Raw genomic sequence first — 23,410 nt, forward strand, 5'->3', positions numbered from 1 at the left:
CTTATTTTTATTTAAATAATATTTGTGATCTTAAAAGTTAGCCAGGTAAGAAGCCATAGAGGTTGTATCCAAGACCCTATATTACCCTTCTTAAAGTTGTACTTTTTTGCATTGCTCCACATGTGAAATTTTATTAGAAGTATTTAAAAAAATGATTTCTTTTTTAAAAACATTAAAACCATTGTTTACGATTGACTGCTGCAATTTCAATTTTAAAATGATTATTTGTTTTAGAAGGACTTCCCTCTAAATAGGATTACCTGCTTCATATAGTGGTAAAACTAAAGGCCAAATTATGAAATTGTTCTTTTAACTTGTCAATAATTGAAAAATTTGGATGATTTATTTCTGAAGGTCATTAGAACAGCACTCAAGATGTAGGAAAATAGGAATAGTGAAAATTGTTTTCTTGTGCCTTTTAATTGTTATGAATCTTTCTTTTTTTTTTTTTTTTTTAATATATAGATTATCAGCAGAATTTTAACAACCTACTTTCAGAGATTTTCCCCATAGTTTAATGGCACAGCAGACAAATGGAAATTGAGTTCTTTATAGTTCAGTGTTTAGAAGTCACCATAACGCAAACTTTGCAAATGGTTTCCATAATTTTTTTAAAGACAGCCAAGAACAATTAAATTTTAGGATTTCAATGTTACAACTCCTAAAAAGCTAAAGTAGAGACTACAGAACATGGCCCAACACGTTTTTGCTATCCTCATTAAAAAGCAGTGTGATAAAGTGCATGAATTAGGCCTCAGCTGTATTAAAAACCTGGATTCTATTTACAATTTTGCCTGCAGAGATTTTGATAGTCTCTGCTACATTACTTGTAAAGTGGGTGAATAAAATTTGCGTGCAGTTTGGCAGGATTATCAAGGTTTAATAATAAACATTCTGGACTAAACGGAGATGTTACAATATATTAGTAAGAAAGAAACGATCCCTTCTTCTTGAGCCTGGGGCTTTCTGACTTGCAGGCTCTCAGCATCAGTGTGCCAGCTCCAGGACTACAAACTTCTTTGTGAGGGTGTCTCTCACTTTCAAACGTATCACTGAATTCATATATGTAATGTAGAAACATTAATGGTAGGACTATTAAATTACATTTTAGATCTCTCTTCTGTCTTGGTTGTACAGTATATCTGGAACCTGCTACTTAAATTAAAAAGGCAAAGCAAACAAACAAACAAAAAAAGGAAATAAAATAAATAAAACAAAACAAAACAACCCATAACTTTAGAAGTTGCCAATTTCACTTTTTGTGTGTGTGTTCAGTCCTAGGATGCCATGTTCTTTTTATGAGGTATTTGGCAGGGGATGTAATTTCTTATTACAGAAGCAAAGCACTGCAGAGTTTTGCTTGTATCTGTGACCTGAATGCCATCCTTCCTTTATTCACAGTTTCTACCAGCAGGCATACAGTGTCAGCTGGATTTTCATCTGTGTTACTTCTGTCTCAGAAATTAAACAGGAGAGGAATTTTAAACAGTTCCAATCAGCACAAGGTCTGCAAGTCTCCTTGCTTAGTAGGCAATTTGGATTCTTTTTTTTTTTCTTTTTCTTTCTTTTTTTTTTTTTTTTTTTTTTTTTTTTTTTTGCCAGCTTACAGATTTAAAGAATGATAAATGATCATTATTGAACTTGCCTATCTGCACAATTTGCAGAACACACACAACCAGGCATTTGATACTGATTTTCTTTTTGTGTTGGCTCTCGTGAGCATGGTTATGGATAACCTACATCATCTAATAGCTTGTATAGAAAACCTAATTTGTATAAATTAACTTGGAAAGCTGTCTAATGCTTTTGAATGCTCCCGCTCCCAAATGTAGGGGGTAGGAAGCATAAGTCATCTCTAAATTGAATATGTATCTTTTTCAAATGTCCTGCTGAGAGGGTTAGTTGGAACTTAAAAGCCTGTACAACAAATTCTAAAACTGTTTCTTATTTATGTGTAGTTTCTCAATTGTATGTGAATTCTTACATTTCACATTTACATTTATTTAGTCCTTGAATCCCAGAGCCGTTTCTTTCTCGTCTTAAGCCTTTCCACCTCTTTATTCTCTATTCATTTAATAAAGCTGCTTTTGCTAGTTTCAAATGCAAACATTTAATATATTCTTTTATTATTTTTTCTGCCTCAAAGTGAAGACATCTATCTAGAAACTGAATAACTTACTATTGCAGCAAACTTTTGCATTTGGCTTTTTTTTAAAGACATAGGAGTAAGGAGTTTGAAACTGCAAAACACACATACAGACATAAACACTTCTCCCCTGCTTTGTAAGCATATATGATAGCAAAAAGAGAGAATTTGAAAATAAGAGGAGTGTCAGAAAAAAATCCCCAGGGTATGAAAAGTGGTGGCAATTTCAGATGTAGTGCCTTGGAGTATTTCGTCTGCACTTGGCTTTTTGCTCATGTGTCTAAATAGCTGGGCGTGCGAGCGTAGGTTTATCTTAGTGCATCTGCAGAGGCAGGTGCAACACTTGCCTACAGCAATAGCAATTTTTCTTTTCTCTGTCTTTCCCCTTCCCATATTTTGGAGCTGGGGTGGGAAATGCAAACTCTGGCAGAAGTGACTTCAGGTTAATTCTAGTTCCAGACTCTCTGTGAGCCCTTTATTGCCTCTGGTTCCTCATCTTGTTTCCACCTCTACTTTAAGACAGCCCTGAATGCAATCTGCCCATGGCAGGCTGGTAAGCATGCCTCCCTACATTCCTGCCATCTGGAGCAGCTTTTCTCTCTTTCTCACTTATTTAATTTCTATATAAGCTCAGGTTTTAACCGATCACATTTATTTCTTGACCATATAAGCAACTCTGTTAGTGAGGGGCTATGTATGAACTGACGTCCCCTGTGAATTAGAGCACTCTATTGCATTTTATCCCATTAGGCCTTCCAAATAAAGGTGTTTTTTTTGTCTTGCTGTCTTGATTTGCTGAAGAGTTAAGTGTGAATAAGCACAGGGAATCACTGCTGAGGGGCTAGTGTCTGAGAAAGCGTCAAAAGCTTTCAACTTTGTTCTTTATTGATTTGTAAAGGGAGAGCAAGCATTTCTCTCTCCCTTTTGTTAACCTGTTAGTGCAGATATTCTCAAGAGGTTGGCAAGCACTGCTGTACTTTTTGCCCCATCAACTGTTCTTCAGGGCTTTGATAAAACCCATGGCTTCTTCTCATCAGCCTGTTTGACACAGATTGTGTGCTCCCTTTCATGTTTTCTCCCTTTGCAATTTTTAACACAGACGTGAAAAACTACCTTGGTGTACGTAGCTGTCTACAGCCCAAGCCTCTCCGTTGCTTCACAGAGAAGGATTTGGGAATCCATAGGAGGGTGGCAGCCAAAAAAACAATAACAAAAGGACGGTCGTGTAGAGGGAGAAGGCATAATGTAGGGACACTTTCTTTTAATTAAATTTTAATTATTTTGTATTTTTTAGTTTCCTTGTCCCTTCCCCAACTCTCCGAAGAGCGCATATCAAGTCAACCGGCGAGTTCTGCTTGCGTGCATGAAGGCATAGTTACTGAAGGCATATTCACTTTGTAGTGACTTGGAGAAAAAAAAAAAAAAAAAAGAGTTTAATAATTTTAGGTGCCCTTTTTGAAGCTGCAATGTCAAATGTGCTTGTTTTTTTTGTTTGTTTGTTTTTGCTGCCCAGGACACAGAAGCTAGAGTAGTGTTGTTCATGTAGATATCATTTCTTTCTTTGTGAATATGTCCACAGAAACGTTACACCACAAAATAGGCAAAGAGCTCTGTTTGCCATTGCCTGTGAATACAAAAATATCAGAATTCACGTTACAACGAAGAAAGGTAACGACCCTGCTAGAACCCGTTATTCTGAAGTTATCTCTGAAAAATTCTCCCATTTCCATCTAATTCTTTGATAAAAGATACAAGCATTCTACTGTTGCCTTTTTGAAGACATATGTATGCATTCAGCATCATACATGGTTTATATAAGTACAATTTAAAAGCGTGGGGCCGGCGAGGGGGGACCATGCATGGGCAAGATGTGCCTTGTCAAGGAGACTGAAAGCACCTTTCCCTCCCTGTGTACCACGCCTTCCATGCCATGTTTCCCATGGGTTTTGGGGAGTGGGCAAGGATTTTCAAGGATTCTTGTCTCTGGGAAGGGTGAAAAGTGTGGGACACGTGGCAAGCACCGGCTCTTGACCTGCAGGCAGAGGAAGGAGGGTGGCACTTAGCTCATCAGTTCTGTGGTGCCTGGCTAGCAGCTTCCGACAAAGTGTTTCTGAAGTTTTTCTTAGTAAGCTACTCGTCCAACTACGGACTATTGAAAGATAATTGTGTGCAAAACCATGGTATTGTGGATGTATCTTGTGCAGTACTAATATCTGGTGTATCTTCAGGCAGCCTTACTTTTAATTATATGTAATGGGAGGAGAGGGAGTGAAACGGTGTCTGGAGGTGCCATTTGTCCTCTTTTCTGTGGTTCTGTGACAATTTGGGGAAAACTTTAGACTACGAGAGTGAATATAGGTTGCCCCTTACTAAGATGAGAATCTGCCCCTCTTTTTGGTTGCTTCTACTTGAAAGATATCCTCACTTCATATCTGCAAGCTTTTGCAACCTAGAGACTATCTGAGAAAGTAAAATTGCTCTGAAATACTACACGTTGTAATTCGTCCTTTTTGGCATCTTTATCCATGCCCTTAGCATCTGTGTTCATGGTATACTCATTCACCTGTTGCTTTTATAGTTAGCACATAAATCAAGATTTGAAAAAACATAAACTGTGTTCCAATGCACAGCATTGTATTGTAGATTACAAGCACATATTTATGGTATTGCATCATGCTAACAAGAGGTCAAGAGGGAAATATCGGCTATGATGAGTTAGGAAGATTAAATGTATAACTGCTTTAACCTAAATTAATCCATGGTAGGGGTTGGAGGAGTAGCTTTATGTAGTGTTAATGTATCATGACATATCTTTTCTGTATGCTTGTTCTTTGTGAAATAGTGTTTTTAATGTGAAAGCAAATCTGAAACTGCCTGTTTCAACTGCCTGTTGATGGATTAATTACCTACAAATGTAGATATCGTTTCTGGAGCTGGAAAGCCCCTACTTGGGAGGAAAAAAAAAAAAAAAAAAAAAAAAAAAGAGAGAGAGAGAGAGAAAAAAAAAAAGTAGAAAGTAGAAGGCAGAAGAGAGGAAGCTTTTCATTAGTAGAAGTATAACCTGAGTTTATTGGAGGAATTAAATAAGCTAAGGTAACAAATTGTCTTCAAAATGACCAGGATTACGATTCTTCTTATTTAATCCTAAATAACCAATATAATCAAGAGCTTATTATTACTGCATTGCAGTTGGTTTATTTCAATTTTTATACTGTACTAATTTATATTGTTGCTTAAGAATAGGTATTGCTTTGATCTTATCTACTATATCTAGAAAGTTATTTCAACTACTGTTAAAACTGATGATCACATGATAAGCTGAATCATAAGAAAAGCATTATTTCAAGCAGATTAATTCCGTATTTCTTATTTCATGATAGAATTGACTTAGTAAGTGGCTATTAGCAGGTCTTGAACATCTCTTGTGCTCCTGTTTTCTTCAGACCACAATACCTGCCTACTACTTGTGAATACTGCAAAAATAATATATCTTAATGCTTCTAAATTGTTTTGACATAGTAGAGCATTAAAGTTGAAATACATAAACTATTATCATTCTAACTACAGTTATACAGTTATCACCTCATTGATGAAAAGCCTCTTTGATGCAAGGATTCAAGAAAACTCAAAGACATGTAGATAATAGATTATTCTATTTTGCAGAGTGCAGTTGTTTGCATTGTCTGTAGTGGCCTTGGCCAGCTGCCTTGATGCTTACTGCCTTTCTGTGGTTCATCGCATTGGTAGTGGCTGGGGCATCTCTCAGAAAATTGTGCTTCCTGTTTTTCTTTTTTTTTTCTTTTTTTCTTTTTTTTTTTTTTTTTTTCTGTACGGTATATTTCAATTAACACGTCTGCCTGCAATCTATGAAGACTTAGTTGTTAATTTTTACTGGGAAGTGTTTTGTTGATGGTTTTATTTCCTCTTCACATGATTTAGGTTACCACGGCCTTTACTGTGAAGAGGAATATAATGAATGCCTTTCTGCACCCTGCCAGAATGGGGCCACCTGCAGAGACCTCGTCAATAGCTATGAGTGTGCGTGTCTTGCTGAATATGAAGGTAAAACGGTTTTTGCCTCTTGTTCTTTGAATTGTTCTTTGTTTCTTATAATAGGTTCTTCTACAAACAGATATAAAATATCCTCCATTGAGCAAAAAGAAAACCCACATGTGAAATTAACAGAAACAAACTCTAACATAGATCGTGATCCCATAGTCTTTATTCAAGTGAGTCATTCAGATGCTGCTGACCTGTTACAAATATATGTCCTTGTAATGTGGACAAATAGTTTGTCTGTTCTTCTTAGGTATTACTTCTCTTCCCCTTCCCCTTCTTCTTTTTTTTTTTTTTTTTTATTTATATATTTTTATATATTTTTAAGCTGTTTTTAAGACACTTTAGAAAGTGATACGTTTCTAAAAGACATCATAACAGTTAAATAAAATTTTTCATCAGCTATTCTTGGGAGACATAATAAGGAGGTCTTTCTAAAACATATTTTGTATTTTCCTAGTGAAGGGAAATAAAAACACAGTACTAAAATATCAGTATTTGAAACAGATCAACATAAAGGAGAAAAAAATAAAGTTTTTATTCTGGTTGTTCATTTAGAAGACTGTAAAGCCCATAGACAGCAGTAGTTCTGTGATTTCTCCTGTTAACCACATGTAGTCCTGGATATATTTGAATGGAATCTGTCTTCAGTTCTTCATAAGTAATTTATCAAATACAGCAGAAAAGTGTGTGTTCAGATGTAGAATTTTTTTTATCTTCAGATAGACTTCAGTTTTAGACAGCGTAGTACATATCGGCTCTCTGCGATACATCCCTTTATGTAGGGATAAAATGCTACTATGTTTTGTGTATTCTGTTTTGAATCATGCTGTGAGAAAATTTTGAATTTATATATTATTGCTATTAAAAATAAATATATTTTACATTGGATGACTATGTTCTGTGGAACATTAACCCAGCATTTTTCTCATTAAGAGTACCAATATCTGTGTTGATAAGTAACACTCACTCACAGCTTCATTTCATGCTGGTGATTGCACTGTTCTTGGACAATAGAGAATTCATCATTTTAGAGGCTTAGTGAGGAAATGACCCTCAGCTTTTCATGACAGTTTAAAGAGCACTTAACCATAATGTTATGACTTCATGTTCTGTTTTCAGCCATCGTGTACACACAAGTGAGAGCACTATGTGTTCAGCACATTGTGCTTCAAATGAAAGCAGGGGACCTGGTCCTCTGAACAGTTTTTCCTGATAACTGAGCTTCCTTCATTCCATACCTAAGGTATTCAGTGACACTAATGAATGGAGCAGAGGTAACCAGCTCAAGATATTATGTGGGCTTCAATTTTACTAACACCTGCCCCTGTCTGCAGTCCCCAATCCTGCCTCCACACCCCCTGCCTTCCCCTGCGTGGGCTCCAGGCTGTTAGCACTGCTCTGGACTGCAGCTTGGGCCAGCATGCACGGGTGGGCTTCTGGCTATGCTGGCTTCTGCTGCTGTGCTGCAGGACTAGTGGCAAGAAGCTGATTAACTAAACTGAGCTGTTTACTTATAAGTATACATTTGAATAAATTAATGTCTCCTCTTATTGACTTAGCTGTACTCCTCAGTGTCCTGCAAAAGTCACTCAGAGGTATCAGAATGCCTATTAAAGGAATTCTTACATCACATTACTACTGAAGATGATTATTGTTTAAATAATATATTGAGGAATAATATCATACATATATAATATAAAAACAAATTTAATAAATAATGAAAAATATATTATATGATATGTATCATATTGAGGAATGTTACATAGCTGATCAGATTATGCTTTATTGTACCATTGGTTTTTCATAGAAAAACCAGCAGTTCTTGGTAGCAGAAACTTCCCTGCCTCCCTTGGTGGGTCAGAAGGGAAGCACATGCGTTAAAAGTTTAGCCAGCATAAAATACAGGGCTTTGGTTTTATGGTAGGCTTGACAGCTGGACATTGTTGTGCTCATCCAGATGAAGTTATCACCTGTTCTGACTTCAGACTGTCAGCGTGGGTAAAGTTAACAGCAGTTACTAATTTTTCCCATTCAGGAAGGCACTGTGAATTATACAAAGACCCTTGCATTAACATCAACTGTCAGAATGGTGGCACTTGTGACAGCGAAGGACTGAATGCTACGTGTATTTGTGCACCTGGATATGCAGGCAAGTTAATTTGTGTAGTACACAGGATGTCAGTGTTTGCAGTGTCCAAGACAAATACCATGTAAAACAACATCTCTTCAAGAAAACAAATTAATTTGGACATCGGTGAATTGTAATCAGTCTGGTGAGAATGAAAAGTTATTGATATTACTTGCAACTGCTTTGATATTTAATAATTTTGCAAAAAAAAAAAACAAAAAACAAACTATGGCTAAAGAGAATTTACTAGACGAAGAGCTGTTTAATATGCTTTCTGGCGTTTCTGCTTGCGACTAGATTACATTTTAAAAATAACATTTTGAAGAATTTCAGGTAAGTTATTGTACTAATTGGACACTGTTGAAACTGGAGGATGTTTTAACCTTGACCTATTAGTTATTGTGAGCTGAAGAAACAGCTCATTCTGTTACCTGAATATGCAATTGCTAAAAGCCCTAAAGTGCTTGTTACAAATCAATTTGTGCTTTCAGAGTAATGGTAAGCAGCCCATTTAATCCTTTGGCCTTGTATTTAAATTGACATGATTGGTGTAATCCAAATATCTGCTGTCAAAATAATTTGCAACCTGATGTTCTGTTAGTCATATAAGGTAATAGACGAGTCATGGGAATAGATGAACCTGTTCATAGCCTTTTTGTAGATCAAATGGTGCTCTTTGTTCTGTGATTGTTAAAGGCCATTAAAAACAAACAAACAAACAAAAAACAGAAAAATTTAGCTTTCTCTTGCACAATGGCTGTTTCTTAGAGGCACTGATTACTTATAATTACTCTAGCACTTCAGGATATATGTAGCAAATTGTTATATCATATTTGCTTTGGAAGGAACTCGTATTTAAAGAAAGGGGAGATGGATAATCTAAGTGAGGTCAGTCGAGTCACTTAGCCCTCAGGCTTTGTTTTCACCTGTTTGAATGAGGATTTTTCCTTTTTAGGGGCTCTGTGAGACTGACTTCTTGAAACATTATGGAATACTTCTGATGTTCTGAGACTAAAGATTCTATTGAGCTATAAGGTGTTATGCAGTTAAAGAAAAATCAAATGACATTGATGACATACCTGATATACAGATTATATACTTGCTATATAGATTTTTTTTCTTTTTCTCCATTATATAAGGTGAAGAATGTGAAATTGATATTAATGACTGTGACAGCAACCCCTGTCATCATGCTGGAACTTGCATAGATCAGCCCAGTGGTTACACCTGCCATTGTCCACATGGATGGGTTGGTGCAAACTGCGAAATACGTAAGTTTTGTAAAAACTTTATAGAACTTTTTAAAATTATATATGTAGTAAAGTTCATAAAAACTTTACAAAAGTTTTATGCATATATAGCTATGTAGTTAGTTGTCCTAAAAACTTCTAAAAGCGATACAGATGTTACAGAAATTTACACTTGTCTCTAAATATCTGTCTGCTGCACTCTAAATCATCTGTAAATCATCAAAATTCTGTTAAATGTGTTTTAGAGGAAAATGCTGAACCAGATTTGGATGATAGGGATGAAGCATAAGGTTGATTTGGATGAAGGTGAGACTGTAACTGTTCAAAAGTGTCTATGGAAGACAGAAAATTCTGTTTCTGGGCACCCTGCTTGGTTGAGGTGCTGGACCAGATTGTCAAAGATGCTGTTTCACAGTTGGGCACTAAGCAGTTTGCCTTTTAATTGCATGTATGCCTCAGAGCTTGTTTTCATACTTGCCTTGTGTAAAGGATACTTCCACAGAGCCATAAGCAAGGTGCTAACAGACTGGTACCAACTTCTAAGCACCTGCAGTTCCAGCAGTGTTTCTGCAAAACTGTTTTGAACTTGCTTACCTAAGGAAACAAATCCTGTGTAATTCTGCTGACTGGTGTATGCATGCTGTCACTGTCTTTTTCAGGACTAATTTTTCTAACCCTAGGCCAATTTCCACTAGGTTTGTTAGAAAGGTAAAGGTCTCCAGAACAAAGTATTTTCTAATATTTAGTAAGACTTACAGAGGTTCCGGGGTTGGGTCTAGTAACAGCTCCAGTGTAATCCTTCTTAGCATGGAAAAAGCTTTAGTGTAAACTCACACTAAAGCCTAATTGTGGAAGATTTAAAACAGAAATTAGACTTCATTATTTCTCCTGCTTTGAGAGCTGCTTTGGATTTCGCTGATGGCTTGTTCTTGGGCTTCAGATGTCTTCTTTATTAGAGAGTTTCGCCATGTATTTAACTGCTTCAATGCTCAGATACTGTGCTCATGGATCCCCTCGAGATATTGCACAGATATACACGTTTCTGTGAGGGGATTTACACCTGTTAGCACAGCTAATGTTGCAGTGATATGCCACATATTAAAAAAAAAATAAACAGAAGGGACTCAGGACTCAGAAAACTCCTATTGTACACTCCTGAGAAAATGCCTACCTAAAGGATGGAATAAAAATGTTTTCCTTATCTCACTTCCACAAGGAGGATATGAAACTTCTCTCTTTACTTACACATTACTTAAACATATCAACTGTTTTTTAAGTTTATTTCTATTCTATTCTGTTGCCCTACAGTCACTAAGTTTGGCTCTTTGCACCACATATACCTGGTGTAAACACCTGAGAAGATGGGTGAAGCAGAAGGTTTTCTATTGCCTAGCTGCTCAACTATTCCTGCTTGCCCCTGTAAGGGATGCATGCCCCTAAGCACTGTGTAAGGCAGGTGAGGTTCAGGCTTACATCTGCGAGTAGTCAACACCAATTCCTTTCTGACCCCATTAGTAAGTTGGCTGGAGGGAGAGTGGATAAAACTATGCTTGAAATTTCATTCTCTTGAGGGAGGAGATGTCTCTGCTTAGTGCATATTTCTCTACATGTAGCATCTGCTTATACTTGAACCGCAGTGGCCTTGTCTGCTGCTCAGGAACCTGGTGTTTCTGCTCATTACACACGCATAAACTATGTAAGTTTAAATGATAGGAAGGAGCAATAGCACATAGTTGTTGCTGTTTTAAGCCTTTCACTACTGATTTTTCTTTTATCCTGTGATTGCAGAAGTAGGAGGCAGAGAATTATCTAAGTTAACTGGCATTGATAATACTGCAAGTCTGATTCTCAACCAGAAATACTGGACCTTTTGTTTTTTCCATCTCAATATTTGGAGAAAAAAATCATGTAGTTATTTTCATGGCAATTGCTCTCAATTAAAGAGGTTAAAGTTATTTATTTATTTATTTATTTTCTCCAAACAAATCAGGACAGCTACTAGAGTGTGCATATGTAATAATAATAACATAGCAGATATTAAAAATCCAATCTAAAATTTCTGGTTTGGATTAGCCTTAAAGGAGTGAAAATGGGAAAAAAAAATCTTTGCATAATCATGCAGAGATATATTTTGAAGGACAATTACATTTAAAATTTACCAAAAGTTTCTTCAATAAGCATAACATCAGCAAAGGTCACACATTCCCTTGCTATTAGTTACTTTGAAACAGCATCAAGGTAAAGTGCTGTGTTATTAGGGGGCCCTGCGATGCTTCACAACAGTCAGATCTAAGTATGGACATACAGCCTCTCTAATCAATGCAGTGGCTTATACCCAAAGCTGTGGAAGCTTTCCTAAACCGTCTGGATTTTAACAGGTACATAAAGGATTATGCAAATAGACAGGGACTGAGTTTTGAAGAAATCACTTTGCAGAAGGATTTGAAAGCATTTTGATCTGCAGATTTTTCTAGAGAACTGTCTATTCCCAGGAAGTTCTTTGTGTTGGTTCTCTCCTGCACTGGGTTATCCAGCTATTCCGAACCCAATCCTGATCATGTCCAGAAACAGAAAGGCCTTCTCTAATTTCCCTTTTCTAACCTGGTGCAGTACATCTGGACTTGCTGGAGTTCAGTCAATGGTGCATTGGATTCCTGTCCACCTCTAAAGATTGAATCTTTTGGTATTTCTGCTTCTGTTAGTCTCTCCATAGCCCCTTGAAATATTTATCATATCGCTTCAGCATTTTGTGCATAATGGTTAATATTGTATTGGAAATTAAATTTAAACCCTGTGCACTGGCTTCCTCACTGGATCATCCCTCTGAATGCTGGAAAAAGACAGGATAAAGCCAGGCTTCAGGCTGCTCAAAAGGGGAACAGTCAGGGCTGTAGGAGTCATTTGACTGGGTGGACCACGTTTTATCTTAGGTGATATTCTGTTAGTAGCCATAAAGCATGAAAGAGAGTGATGTACTGATGTACTTTTTTTTTTTTTTTTTTTTTTTCCTGGAAAAACTCTGTAATTGCTGTTAGTAGTTCCCAATTTTTTTCCACTAGCTGTCTGTTTTATGGGCTTGAAGTGACTACCCTAGCAAGATTTCAGGGTTATCTTTTTGTCAAACTGCACTCTTCAATTTTCAAGTGCTGTATATACAAAAAAACAGCCAAGTGAAATGTAATGTGCCTAGGTGAACTGTGATATTTATTATATCATCTTATTGTTCTTACCAGTGTTAGCAGTACTGATCAATTATGATTAATTTGATCTTAAGTATAAAGAGTAGATTTTTCTTTTCAAGATGAACTGTATTTGCCTAAAAAGTTAATGGAGCATTCAGTGTAAAAATGCTACAAAACATCTCTCATGAATCCCCTAATGCCTGCTTGTTACTTGTTAATATCATAACCTTTGCCACTTCTTAATTATTAATGTGGTTACCAAGGTAAGCCAAGCCATGTGGTTACTTGAGTACTAATATTAAAAAGTATTTGTAGTGCAGACTGTATGGTGCTCATTGAAATCTAATTCTTAATTAATTTTATTAATATTACTGTGACAACTGAGTATACAGTAATTTTCAGCTGTCATGTGTTCTTTCTAATCTTTGGAGTATGAGCTGTTAATCTTTGTATTTTTATCTGCTGGAGAAGCAAGGAGGAAATATCTCTCATACTTATCATCCAGAGATGGAAGACACAGAGTCTAAATCAGAACCGTCTTCCCATATATCTGCTCACATTAGATCTGATTTGGCTTAGTCTGACAACCTGACAGAAACCACCATGTGTGACGAATGTGCTGCAGAACAAAAATAGAAACCCATCCAAAACTGCAAGGAGCACAGCTGCATTCACTCCTCAGAGCCTGACTGAGCAAATCGCAGTAACAGCACTTCAGAAACATTAAATCCCCAAATGATTCAAGCTGGTCAAAACTTCACTGATCTCTGAGGAAGATAACACAAACAAGGGGTCCTGTAAACTCAGCTCATGTTTGCGAACAAAAAGTCTAAGCCATTCCAAGTGCAGGGGTGCATCAGGACAGCCCTTTATTATTGGAAACAAAAAGCAGCTATTTGTTCAAACTGCCCAGATGAATCCCACATGTCAAACTTTCTGGCTTTCTCCCTACCTTACTCTGAGGATTTTTTTTTTTCTAGTCTGACATCGATAGATGATAGTTTGAATATCAAGAATATTTGTAAAAAAAAAAAAAAGGTTTGGAATATTTAAATGCAAGAAGCCTCTTCTAGATTAGCATTACTTTAAGGTCTGCTTTGAGACACTTTGAGACCTCTCAGGGAAATTATGCTCTAGAGGACTCTAGTGCTCTCAGTATAATGAAATGCCCTTTTTGTCCTTGAAATGATGTTCTCTAGAGATGATTCTCTAAGGCATATCTGCCTTCTGGAGCTTTCCAGAGCACTATACACCTTACAAGATGAATGAAAGAGGCACAGTTTTTCTTGAGCACAACAGTTTTATGTGAAAGGACCCAAACATGTTCATGTCCCAATGTGTTCCAAAACCAACATCTTCCAAGTCTTACCACACATCATTCAAAGAGTGAATCCCAAACATAAGGTCTTTGGCAGAATGAAGTTGGAAGATGTTAGTGCAAAATGTAATAGGTTTCTTGAGCAAAGCATCATGCCTACATGTAGGAGGGAACTCCTAGACCTGTATTGTCATATTTCTGGCTTCTGGTGATATTGTATTATTACATACTTCTGGCTTCAAAAGCCTGCACAAAAATATGGAAAGCGAATATAATAAAATAATTCTATTCAGCAGGAAGGATATAAAATACTATTGAATACTATAAAATACTATTTAATACTACAAAATACTATTTAATACTACAAAATACTAATTATACCTTTTATTTCTCATTGGCAGATCTGCAGTGGAAGTCTGGGCATATGGCAGAGAGTCTAACAAACATGCCTCGTCACTCCCTCTACATCATAATTGGGGCTCTTTGTGTAGCATTTGTCCTGATGCTGATCATTCTGATTGTGGGAATATGTCGCATCAGCCGCATTGAATACCAAGGCTCTTCCAGGCCAGCCTATGAAGAATTTTACAATTGCAGAAGCATCGACAGTGAATTCAGTAATGCAATTGCTTCTATCCGACATGCCAGGTTTGTTCTGGGGATGGTAACTTTAACAAAAATCTGTTATGAAACGTAATTTCAGTCCATGCGTATTGCAGTTAACCACTGCTGGCAGAGAATGGGCTGCTTTGTTGTGAAAAGACAGGATCACCGGCATTGCTCCTTGTTCTTTTTGATCCCTATTCTGTTCTCAGCTCAAGTATGATAATCCAGCACAACTCCTTGAAGACAGTGGGAGTTATCCTGATCTTATTTGGTGTGACTGGTGAAGAGAGACAGATGCAGTTCCTAGCCTGTAAGATTTTTGGGGGATGTAAACACACTCTAACAGATGCACACAAATAATTTGATTAGACAGCAAAGCCACTTGTTGATTTTATGACTAATTTACCAGGCTATTCAGTGAGACTCTTTTCAAATCACTGATTTTTTGTGCCCCTGTTTGCCTCCAGATGAGGATCTTTCTTACTTGCTTTTCTAGAGATTGTAATCTCTTGACATTTAATTTTAATAGAGCACTGGCAAGCCAGGGCATTGGGTGTCAGAATAATACAAAAGTAGGGCTGGAATGGATTCAACAACTGCAGTGCAAGCTATTGTACTGATGTAACATGAATTATATCTAGCTCCATTCCTCCCTTTCCCTCTAAACAAAGCAGAACTACTTTTTTAACTCACAGACTAAGCTAACCCATTCTTTCAGTATCTTCTCCTGGATCGTGTCAGCTTCTTTACTGGTTCTGTCACATGTTCTGGATTGTCTTTTCTTTTCTGAAATAAGGTCCCCAAAACTGGAAATAGTTCTCCAGCTGAAGCTTTACCTGTGCCAAACAAACTAAGCAATCACCTCCTGTATCTTATGTCATTACTGTTCATACATTTGAAAATTAAACTTTTTTTTTTTTTTTTTTAATTAGTATTACACTAGGGATGTTTTAATTTTGTGACCTGTTAGACCCCTTCCTCACCTGCAAGATCCTTTCTGCCTTGTTGCTTCCTAGCCAGTGCTATTTTTTCAGTATTTGACATCTCTCTTAATAGCTTTCAAATTTCTTTTTTCTTTTTCCCATTTCTTCAATTTGTCAAGATCACTTTGAATTCCAACAAAAGCATTCATATGTGTTACCATTCAAATGCTTTTAAAAGAATGGAGGGAGACATGTTCCTGTGCAGTGACATGGAGAAATGTGTGCATGTTGGTTGGTGATTGCTGGTAATTCATTTTCTGAATGCTCTATTTCTGTTTCAGTGCAAATTAAGAAGGTTAATTTGTACCAGCACTGAAGTTTTCTAAGTTATCTGAAATACATGTAGATGAGGAATTCCCACAGGTTCAATTAATCACATCACACCTTTGGCCAGTAGCTCTTTAAACTGGTCCAACTAGGTTTACACTAAAACATTTGTTCGTTGTCAACACGTCAACCAGTAAATGTTTTAAAAGGACAGTTCTGTATAGTTTATTTAACATAACAATCTAAATAATATGAGTGTTCTTTCAACTCTTCCCTTGACATCTCCTTTGCCACTAAACCTTACACCTCTTTTACTCAGCATCTCCACACCATACACATCCTGAGAAGTGTTTTTTCTTTCAGTGGTGTATTGGAAGAGGAGGAAGTTGCTTTATGGCCCATAAAAAAGCTTTATAGCTTTTTATTATTTGGCCTTGTGCACGTCTACTGTTATGTACTGCTCATCTCCAAGGGTGGAGAGCAAGGTGCAAAATGATACTGTTAATCTTTCAAATCAGACACCTCTCTTACTACAGCAGCAGTGACGAATGTGTCATTCCTGTTCAGTTTCTACTCACTGAGGTGGTACTTTGTGCTTCCCAAAGGCTGGGAATGGTCTCCTGAGGAACAGCAGGAGACACCTGAGTTTTCTTAATTACTTCTCAAAGCAAATTTGGCAGCTCTCTATCCAAGGGCACCAAGGAAAGGAATACCAACAAGACAGGATCTTTAGGATATGAATTCTCCCTGCTTTTTAGAGTTTTGCTTGCAGGTAATGGAAATGGTAAAACATTTTCCTGTATGAAACCTTTCAAAAAGAAATTGGGCAAGGTCAGGTCTTTTCACTACTCTCTGGATTACTCTGAATAAATTGCCACTTATAACAAAGGGCAGAAGTTTATAAAAAAAATAAATAAGTTCGCATAAGGGTTAAATAACTTCCAAAGAAGTCTTTAAAGTGGGATGCATTCATGATGATTTTTCAGATCTGTATTATGCTGTTAAATATCATGTTATTGGAACCTTTCCATAGGCTTTCCATACCTTGGGAAAGGTGTTTCTATGTAATGCAAATGAAAATAAATGTTTTCATTCCAAATAATAATTCTTTGACTCTCAGAAAATGGATGCAGTATAAAAAGCCAAGATAGAGCTGCCAAGTCAGGTAATTCAAAGAGATTTAGCGTGAAGATTATTGTGTTCGTTTTGGCTTCAGGAACATATTAAATTCTGTTTTGGTCATTTCAATCCAGGAAAAGATGCACAACTTTTAAAGTTATTTTTGCATAAAACTACAAATCTGCATACTAAGAATACCCAACTCTGACTTTTCAGTTATCATATTTAAGAGACTTGACTTTCAAATAATAGGTTCTCAGCGTTTTCTGAAAATCATCCCCCTTTCTCAGTTAGATACCAGAAGTTATTAGTAATTTTGGAAAATGTAGGTCTTGAGAAAAGTGGGTAGATTATTTCCTTTAAATGTAAGATTTCTGTTGAAGTCAGTAGGCATCCAGGGAGTGTGGATGCCTGTTGCATATTCAGTAAATTATTTTAAGATCACTTGTTCAGTTTTTTCAGATCTTTAACCAGATCGCTTTTTACAATTTGATCTCTGCTAATCAAGGTGCTTGCTGTAAGCAAAAATGAACATGATCATTAATAAGTGTCTACTTTTAGTGAATGTTCTTAGGATTAGCAGACAGAACTAGACAGTATTCTAACAAACTGAAGCACAACTGTCTTTACTATTAATTATGCAGAGTAAATAAATACTCCAGTTATATTCATTTTATCTTTAAAGCTTATAAATTTTAAGGCCAAAGAGAATATTGTTATGAAATAATTGACCACTTGCTAATGCAGATTTAAGACTTCACTAAATAGGAACCAGAAACTGCTGCTGAAACTGGATCATTCACTTCAGAAAAGCATCTGTATTGACTTCGTAAGATATCCAGTCTCAAAGATGGAACTGCTGTAAATTTTTCTTGTGTTTTGATATCATTAGCATTAGATTCCAAGCACTTCTTCCAGTGTAGCTTGCTTAATTCTAACTTCCACATGCTGACTCTTGTTCTGTCTATGTGTGGGCTGGAGAGTGTGGTTCATCAGCCTCTGATTAAGTCATCTTGTCACAGCAGGGTAAGCTTCCCCCCACCACATGTCCTATGCATGTTCCGTGCAGTGAACATGCTCCTGTGTTTGAGTCTGCTGTGTCAGACTGCAACATCTGAGGCTTCCTCAATCTGATGAGTTTCAGTATATTCTCTTTTTTTATCCTCTACCAGCATCTCAGCTTTGTGGAAACTCTAGGATTACAGTTCAGTTATATTAAGGAATGCACAATACCACTTGTTAACTATTTTTTTTTCAGTGAATAATGCAGAGGAAATTATTTTCTCATTATTCTCCTCCTGTGGAGAGAAGAATAATCTCTTCCTCCTGTGGGTATGGATTTTCTTTTTCTGATCTCTCTCTTTTTCTTCTCCTGTTTAAACTTATTTGTGGACTCCTTATATGAATTGCTGTTTTTGAGCAGAGTCACAATGTGTGGTTTCTTTCTTCTGCTTTTGGGACCACTCCAAACTCCAGCCTATCTCACAGCAGTTGGAGGTTATCATTTCCTTAAGGCTTGGCCATAAATTTTCTCAAAGTTCTACTTGAATGGAATTGGAGAGGTTAACGACTCTCTATGGTTAGCCATCTTTTGAAATGCCCTTTAAGAAGTGGATAGGCAGCCCTGTGCCATGCTTGAAGTAGAATTTGCAGACAGACAAACAGGGAGCAGCCTGTGCCAGGAAGAATTCCTGCATTGAATAGGATGTCCCCAAAGTTGTCATGGAGCCCCCAGTCTCTTAGGCAAGTTACGCAGGTTGATTATACTCAGTGTTTCATTATGAAGTGTATTTTCCAAATTTCATGCTCTCTATGCCACTAGGAAATATCTCTGATACATACATTGGCTCAGTATCATTGCTCATGAATAGTCATGTCAATGCTAAATGTAGAGGTCATAGAACTTTCCCAGTCCTCCTGATATGCTCTGTTTATAGATCCAAACTAAAAATTGTTCTTCAGATGCACTGTCATGGTAAAGCTAATGTTAAAATGATTATCTTTCACATCCCTTCTGTCTTTTTCCAGTATGTGTGCATCTCAGGACTGAGGTTTAGCCATCTGGTGTACAATCTTTGCTCATAGATGAATAATCTTGTATTTGGTCATAGTTGTCTATTTCATTTATTATTTTTTTTTCTTTCTTTCTTTCTTTCTTTCTTTCTTTCTTTCTTTCTTTCTTTCTTTCTTTTTTTTTTTTTTTTTTGTAAGCAGTCTATTAATTGATCTGGTGCAGTTTGTAGCAGGAAACTGCATCTTTTCACTATTTATTACCCCTTTAATCATTGTTTTTACAGATTGTATTGGCAATTGTTTTATGTTTTTGTCATCAATTAAACTGTGCAACAGCATCAGATCTGTGTGCGACACTACTAGATACGCACCTATTGAAGTAGGATATCCCACTTAGCAATTCTGCTTTGAGACCTTCAAGTTTTGTGTTAACTATGTTTAATGTTACGAGCTGGGACTGGCTTCTGAACAGCCTGATCAAAGCAATGTGGTCTACCAGTTAGATGGCTCAGCCAGGCCACAAACAACTAGCATATGTTGTGGTCTTTCCTCAGCATTTTCTAATTAGGGGCACATGTCAACTCTGACCTGCACAAGAGAACAGATTTTGTACTGTTTCACCATATGCAACAAGCCATGTGTTCTCTGTACCTGTCAAAAGGGCAAAATTTTACTTAAATCCCTGGAGAATTTTCATCATCATTTGTGTCTGTGAAAAAAGCTCTGTTTCCTTTAAACCCTTGAGAATGATGCAGAAATTCAGAATTCACTGCTGCCTTTGATTGGTAAGATGCCATAACTTGATTCCTTGATTTGATTCTTGGAATTTCATCCTATATATAGAAAAGCAGATTTATCAGTTATGAAGCTGATGAGGGAACGTGACCTGTCTATATTAAAGTAAACTATAGAAGAAAGCAGACATTCCTGCATGGAAATGTTATCTAGTGTGGCCTTATTGACAGCTGAAATACTTAGAAGAATGAGATTACCAACAGATAGATCATAATACTTCCAGCAATTTTAATTTTATCAACAATTCTAGATCATTTAAAATAGCCCAGAATTAAATTGGAGTGGTCAGGAAGTTGAATTAAAATCTTGGAAGAAAATCAAGTTAAATTTGTTTTCATAAAAATATTATCCTCAAAATCTGAATTTTCTGAACCTCACCTTCAAATGTGCACAAATTAAATTAACATGGAGTTAACATGGTACATAGGAAGGGAATAAAAAAAATCCTTTGTTTGGATCACTATACAAATAAGTCTTTCTGTTTCTGTGTTAATATTTTTTCTCTGCATCAGGTCTACAGGGAAGGCAGTTTTTGGCACTCTTTTGCCTCATTTTTATATAATCCTTTTCATTATTTATAATTCCTGTAATTGTATTCATTTTTAACACATAAGTCATGTTTCTGCATTCAAATTGCATTTTAGCACTGTATCTTAATAAATGATAAGATGCGTGTGTTGTGGTTTAACCCGGCTGGCAGCTAAACACCACGCAGCCATTCGCTCACCCTCCCCCCTCCCTCTCTGGGATGGGGGAGAGAAACAGAAAGTGAAGCCCGTGAGTTGAGATAAAGACAGTTTAATAAGACAGGAAAATAATAATAACAAAAGTAATAATAACAATAATAATAATAATAACAATGATGATAATAGTACTACTACTAATAATATGCACAAACAAGTGCTGACTGATGCCCAGCCTAACCCCGAGCAGTCCGGCCCCCTCCCCCGGCTAGCCACCCCTATATATTGTTTAGCATGACCCCAGATGGTATGGAATACCCCTTTGGCTAGTTTGGGTCACCTGTCCTGGGTCTGTCCCCTCCCAGCTCTTACTGCACCCCCAGCCTGCCTGTTGGCAGGACAGAGCAAAAGGCTGAGATGTCCTTGGCTTGGTATAAGCACTGCTCTGCAACAATTAAAACATCGGGGTGTTATCAGCACTCTTCTCATCCTAAGCCAAAACATAGCACTCTACCAGCTACTAGGAGGAAAATTAACTCTGTCCTAACTGAAACCAGGACAGCGTGACAGATTGTCTATGCAGTGCAAAGGCACCTAGATGAGTTTTGGACGTGCCGGCACTACTGGGACCACAATGATACAGCCACAGGAAATCTCTGTACTCTGTTGCTTATGATGCCTTTGCAAGACTGCAAGACTGGTAGGTTTATGTAGCATTGCAATAATCTAACTGCCATTAATTTTGGTCAGTGTTGCAAATAGCGTGCTGAATGTTGATAATTTCAACTTGCTTCTCAAGTGGATGTCAGGTGAGCAAAGTCTTCAAAAAATTTTTTTTAATCCTTTATCTACAGTTTGCAACTCAATTCACTGCACTGCTGTTGCTTTTTTTTTTTTTTTTTTTTTTTTAATATATATGACCTGACCTCGATGTCGGTTGTTAGCGTGGGCTCTAAAATAAAATTCTGGCCTTGTTGAAATTGTATCAGTTTCACTCTTGCCTTCCACCATCTTCCCAGATTCTGGTACTGCTGAATTTCAGGAGCTAAATTCCTGCAGAATTCCTTTGATACGCAACCTGTTTATTGTGCTGTTGTTATTATTAATCTGATGCATTTATTTTCAAAATTACAGTTCAGATATTTAAATATTTGTACTTCCAGAATGTTGCAATGCAATTTAGAATTTACCTAGGCTCTCTGGGTTTGTTTCTCACAACATACCATCACTCAGTGGGCTGTTGCCATTAACTTGTTCATACTTCTGTTTGTCACCACAAGTTTTCTTTTGTTTCCAGGTTTGGCAAGAAATCCCGACCTGCAATGTATGATGCAACCCCCATTGCCTATGAAGATTACAGCCCAGATGACAAACCTTTGGTTACACTGATTAAGACAAAAGATTTGTAACCTAGTGTATCTTTTTTGCATTATTTTTCAAAAGGATGGGCTACTAACCTAATTTAAATATTTTTAAGAAGAAAGCATAAGTAATTTAAAAACATTAGATGCTTCAGAATTTTCTGTAGAATATTTAAGAACCAATTTTCTGCAGCTTTTAGTTTGGAAAAATATTTTAAAACAGAATTTGTGAACTTCATGAATTACATTTTAATGTACCTTGAGCTCTATAAACTATAAGCTTACGATAGTGTGTGCTTTTTTTCTTGGTAGACACTATTACTAAACCCAGATGAGTTTCTTGTGGTTGTTACAGAACAGAAAACAATAATTAATGAGGAATTCTTTATGACATGTCAGTGCCAGCTTTCTCAGTAGAGGTAGGAAAAATGTGAAGCATAATATGATATATAATATATCCATTAATTAAAAAAGTCTAAAATGTTTGTGTTGTGAAAAAGAAACTAGTAAAAATTATTATTCCTAATCTGAATGAATTAGCTTTTGCCTTATTCCATGCATGGATAGACAACCTATTTCTCTATTATTTCCTGAAAGTTGCTGGAACATATTCTTGAGTTGATGTTTGACATTTTTGTAATAGTATTCAGGCTAGGCCTTGTAAAATAATTAAAGTGCCTCCTGAGGCAAAGTAAGGGCATGATCCTTTAAGCATTGAAATCAATGAGAACATTTCCATTGAATTCAGTGGGCATGGGATTAGATCCTACAATTGGACTGAATCTATATTTTTCTTTAAAAGTTAAAGTTTTTTATATTGTGAGTAAACTAAGCATATGGTTTGAGTTGTTCGTTTCCTAAGGTTGTTGATGTACAGTATCGTTTCATGAAATATTGTGTATTTCTCACAGTGCTTCTAATTTAGGATCAGTATATTTTTTTGTTTGGTTGTTGTTTGTTTTTTTTTTTTTTCCTTTTTTTTTTTGTGGCTGTATTTGATTGCTTATGGGCTTCTTAAAATTCTTGCTTATTTCAGAAAATATCAAATAAATGTTATCAAGTGAAGACTGGAGCTGTTTCTTTTGTTTTTCTTAATTTGAAAATGCAATGTTGTCTATAAATTTGAAAAGACATTCATGTATGTGCTATAAGTAATGCCTAAGAAGATATTCCAGATGTTAACCTGAAAAATAAAACAAAAAAAAAGTACTTTGTTTACAAGGTAAGTTATTTTAGCAAAAGTTAGCTTGGAGAATGGCGGAAATTGAGAACTATGTGATATTTCTGTTGAAGTATCTGTTTAAGCTTTCAGTACAAGATAAAGACAGGTGAGTGATGAGGTTTCTCTGTCTTTAGGTTTAAGGAATTGGGTCAAGGAGGAGAAAGCTCAGGTTCAAATCCCTGATTAGTTTAGGATGACCTGCAATGAAAAGTTCTACTCTGGTTAGCTCTAAAACTCTAATGCTCATTTTGGTGTGGAGATGGTAGTAAACCTGGGAG

General features: G+C 36.5%; 1 protein-coding gene across 1 annotated transcript in view; it reads left to right on the plus strand.

Moving 5' to 3' along the window:
* DNER (delta/notch like EGF repeat containing) overlaps positions 1 to 23,030 on the plus strand; it is a 121,398-nt gene extending 98,368 nt beyond the window's left edge. Inside the window, exons 9-13 of the mRNA XM_082767545.1 lie at positions 6,086 to 6,208; positions 8,241 to 8,354; positions 9,473 to 9,604; positions 14,485 to 14,731; positions 21,847 to 23,030. Coding sequence (XP_082623671.1) covers positions 6,086 to 6,208; positions 8,241 to 8,354; positions 9,473 to 9,604; positions 14,485 to 14,731; positions 21,847 to 21,958 — 728 coding nt within the window. The 3' untranslated portion in view covers positions 21,959 to 23,030. The remainder of the gene's footprint in view (positions 1 to 6,085; positions 6,209 to 8,240; positions 8,355 to 9,472; positions 9,605 to 14,484; positions 14,732 to 21,846) is intronic.
* The last annotated feature ends 380 nt before the right edge of the window (positions 23,031 to 23,410 follow it).

The sequence above is a fragment of the Aythya marila genome (assembly GCF_965140915.1).
Source record: "Aythya marila genome assembly, chromosome: 9".
Classification (NCBI taxonomy): domain Eukaryota; kingdom Metazoa; phylum Chordata; class Aves; order Anseriformes; family Anatidae; genus Aythya; species Aythya marila.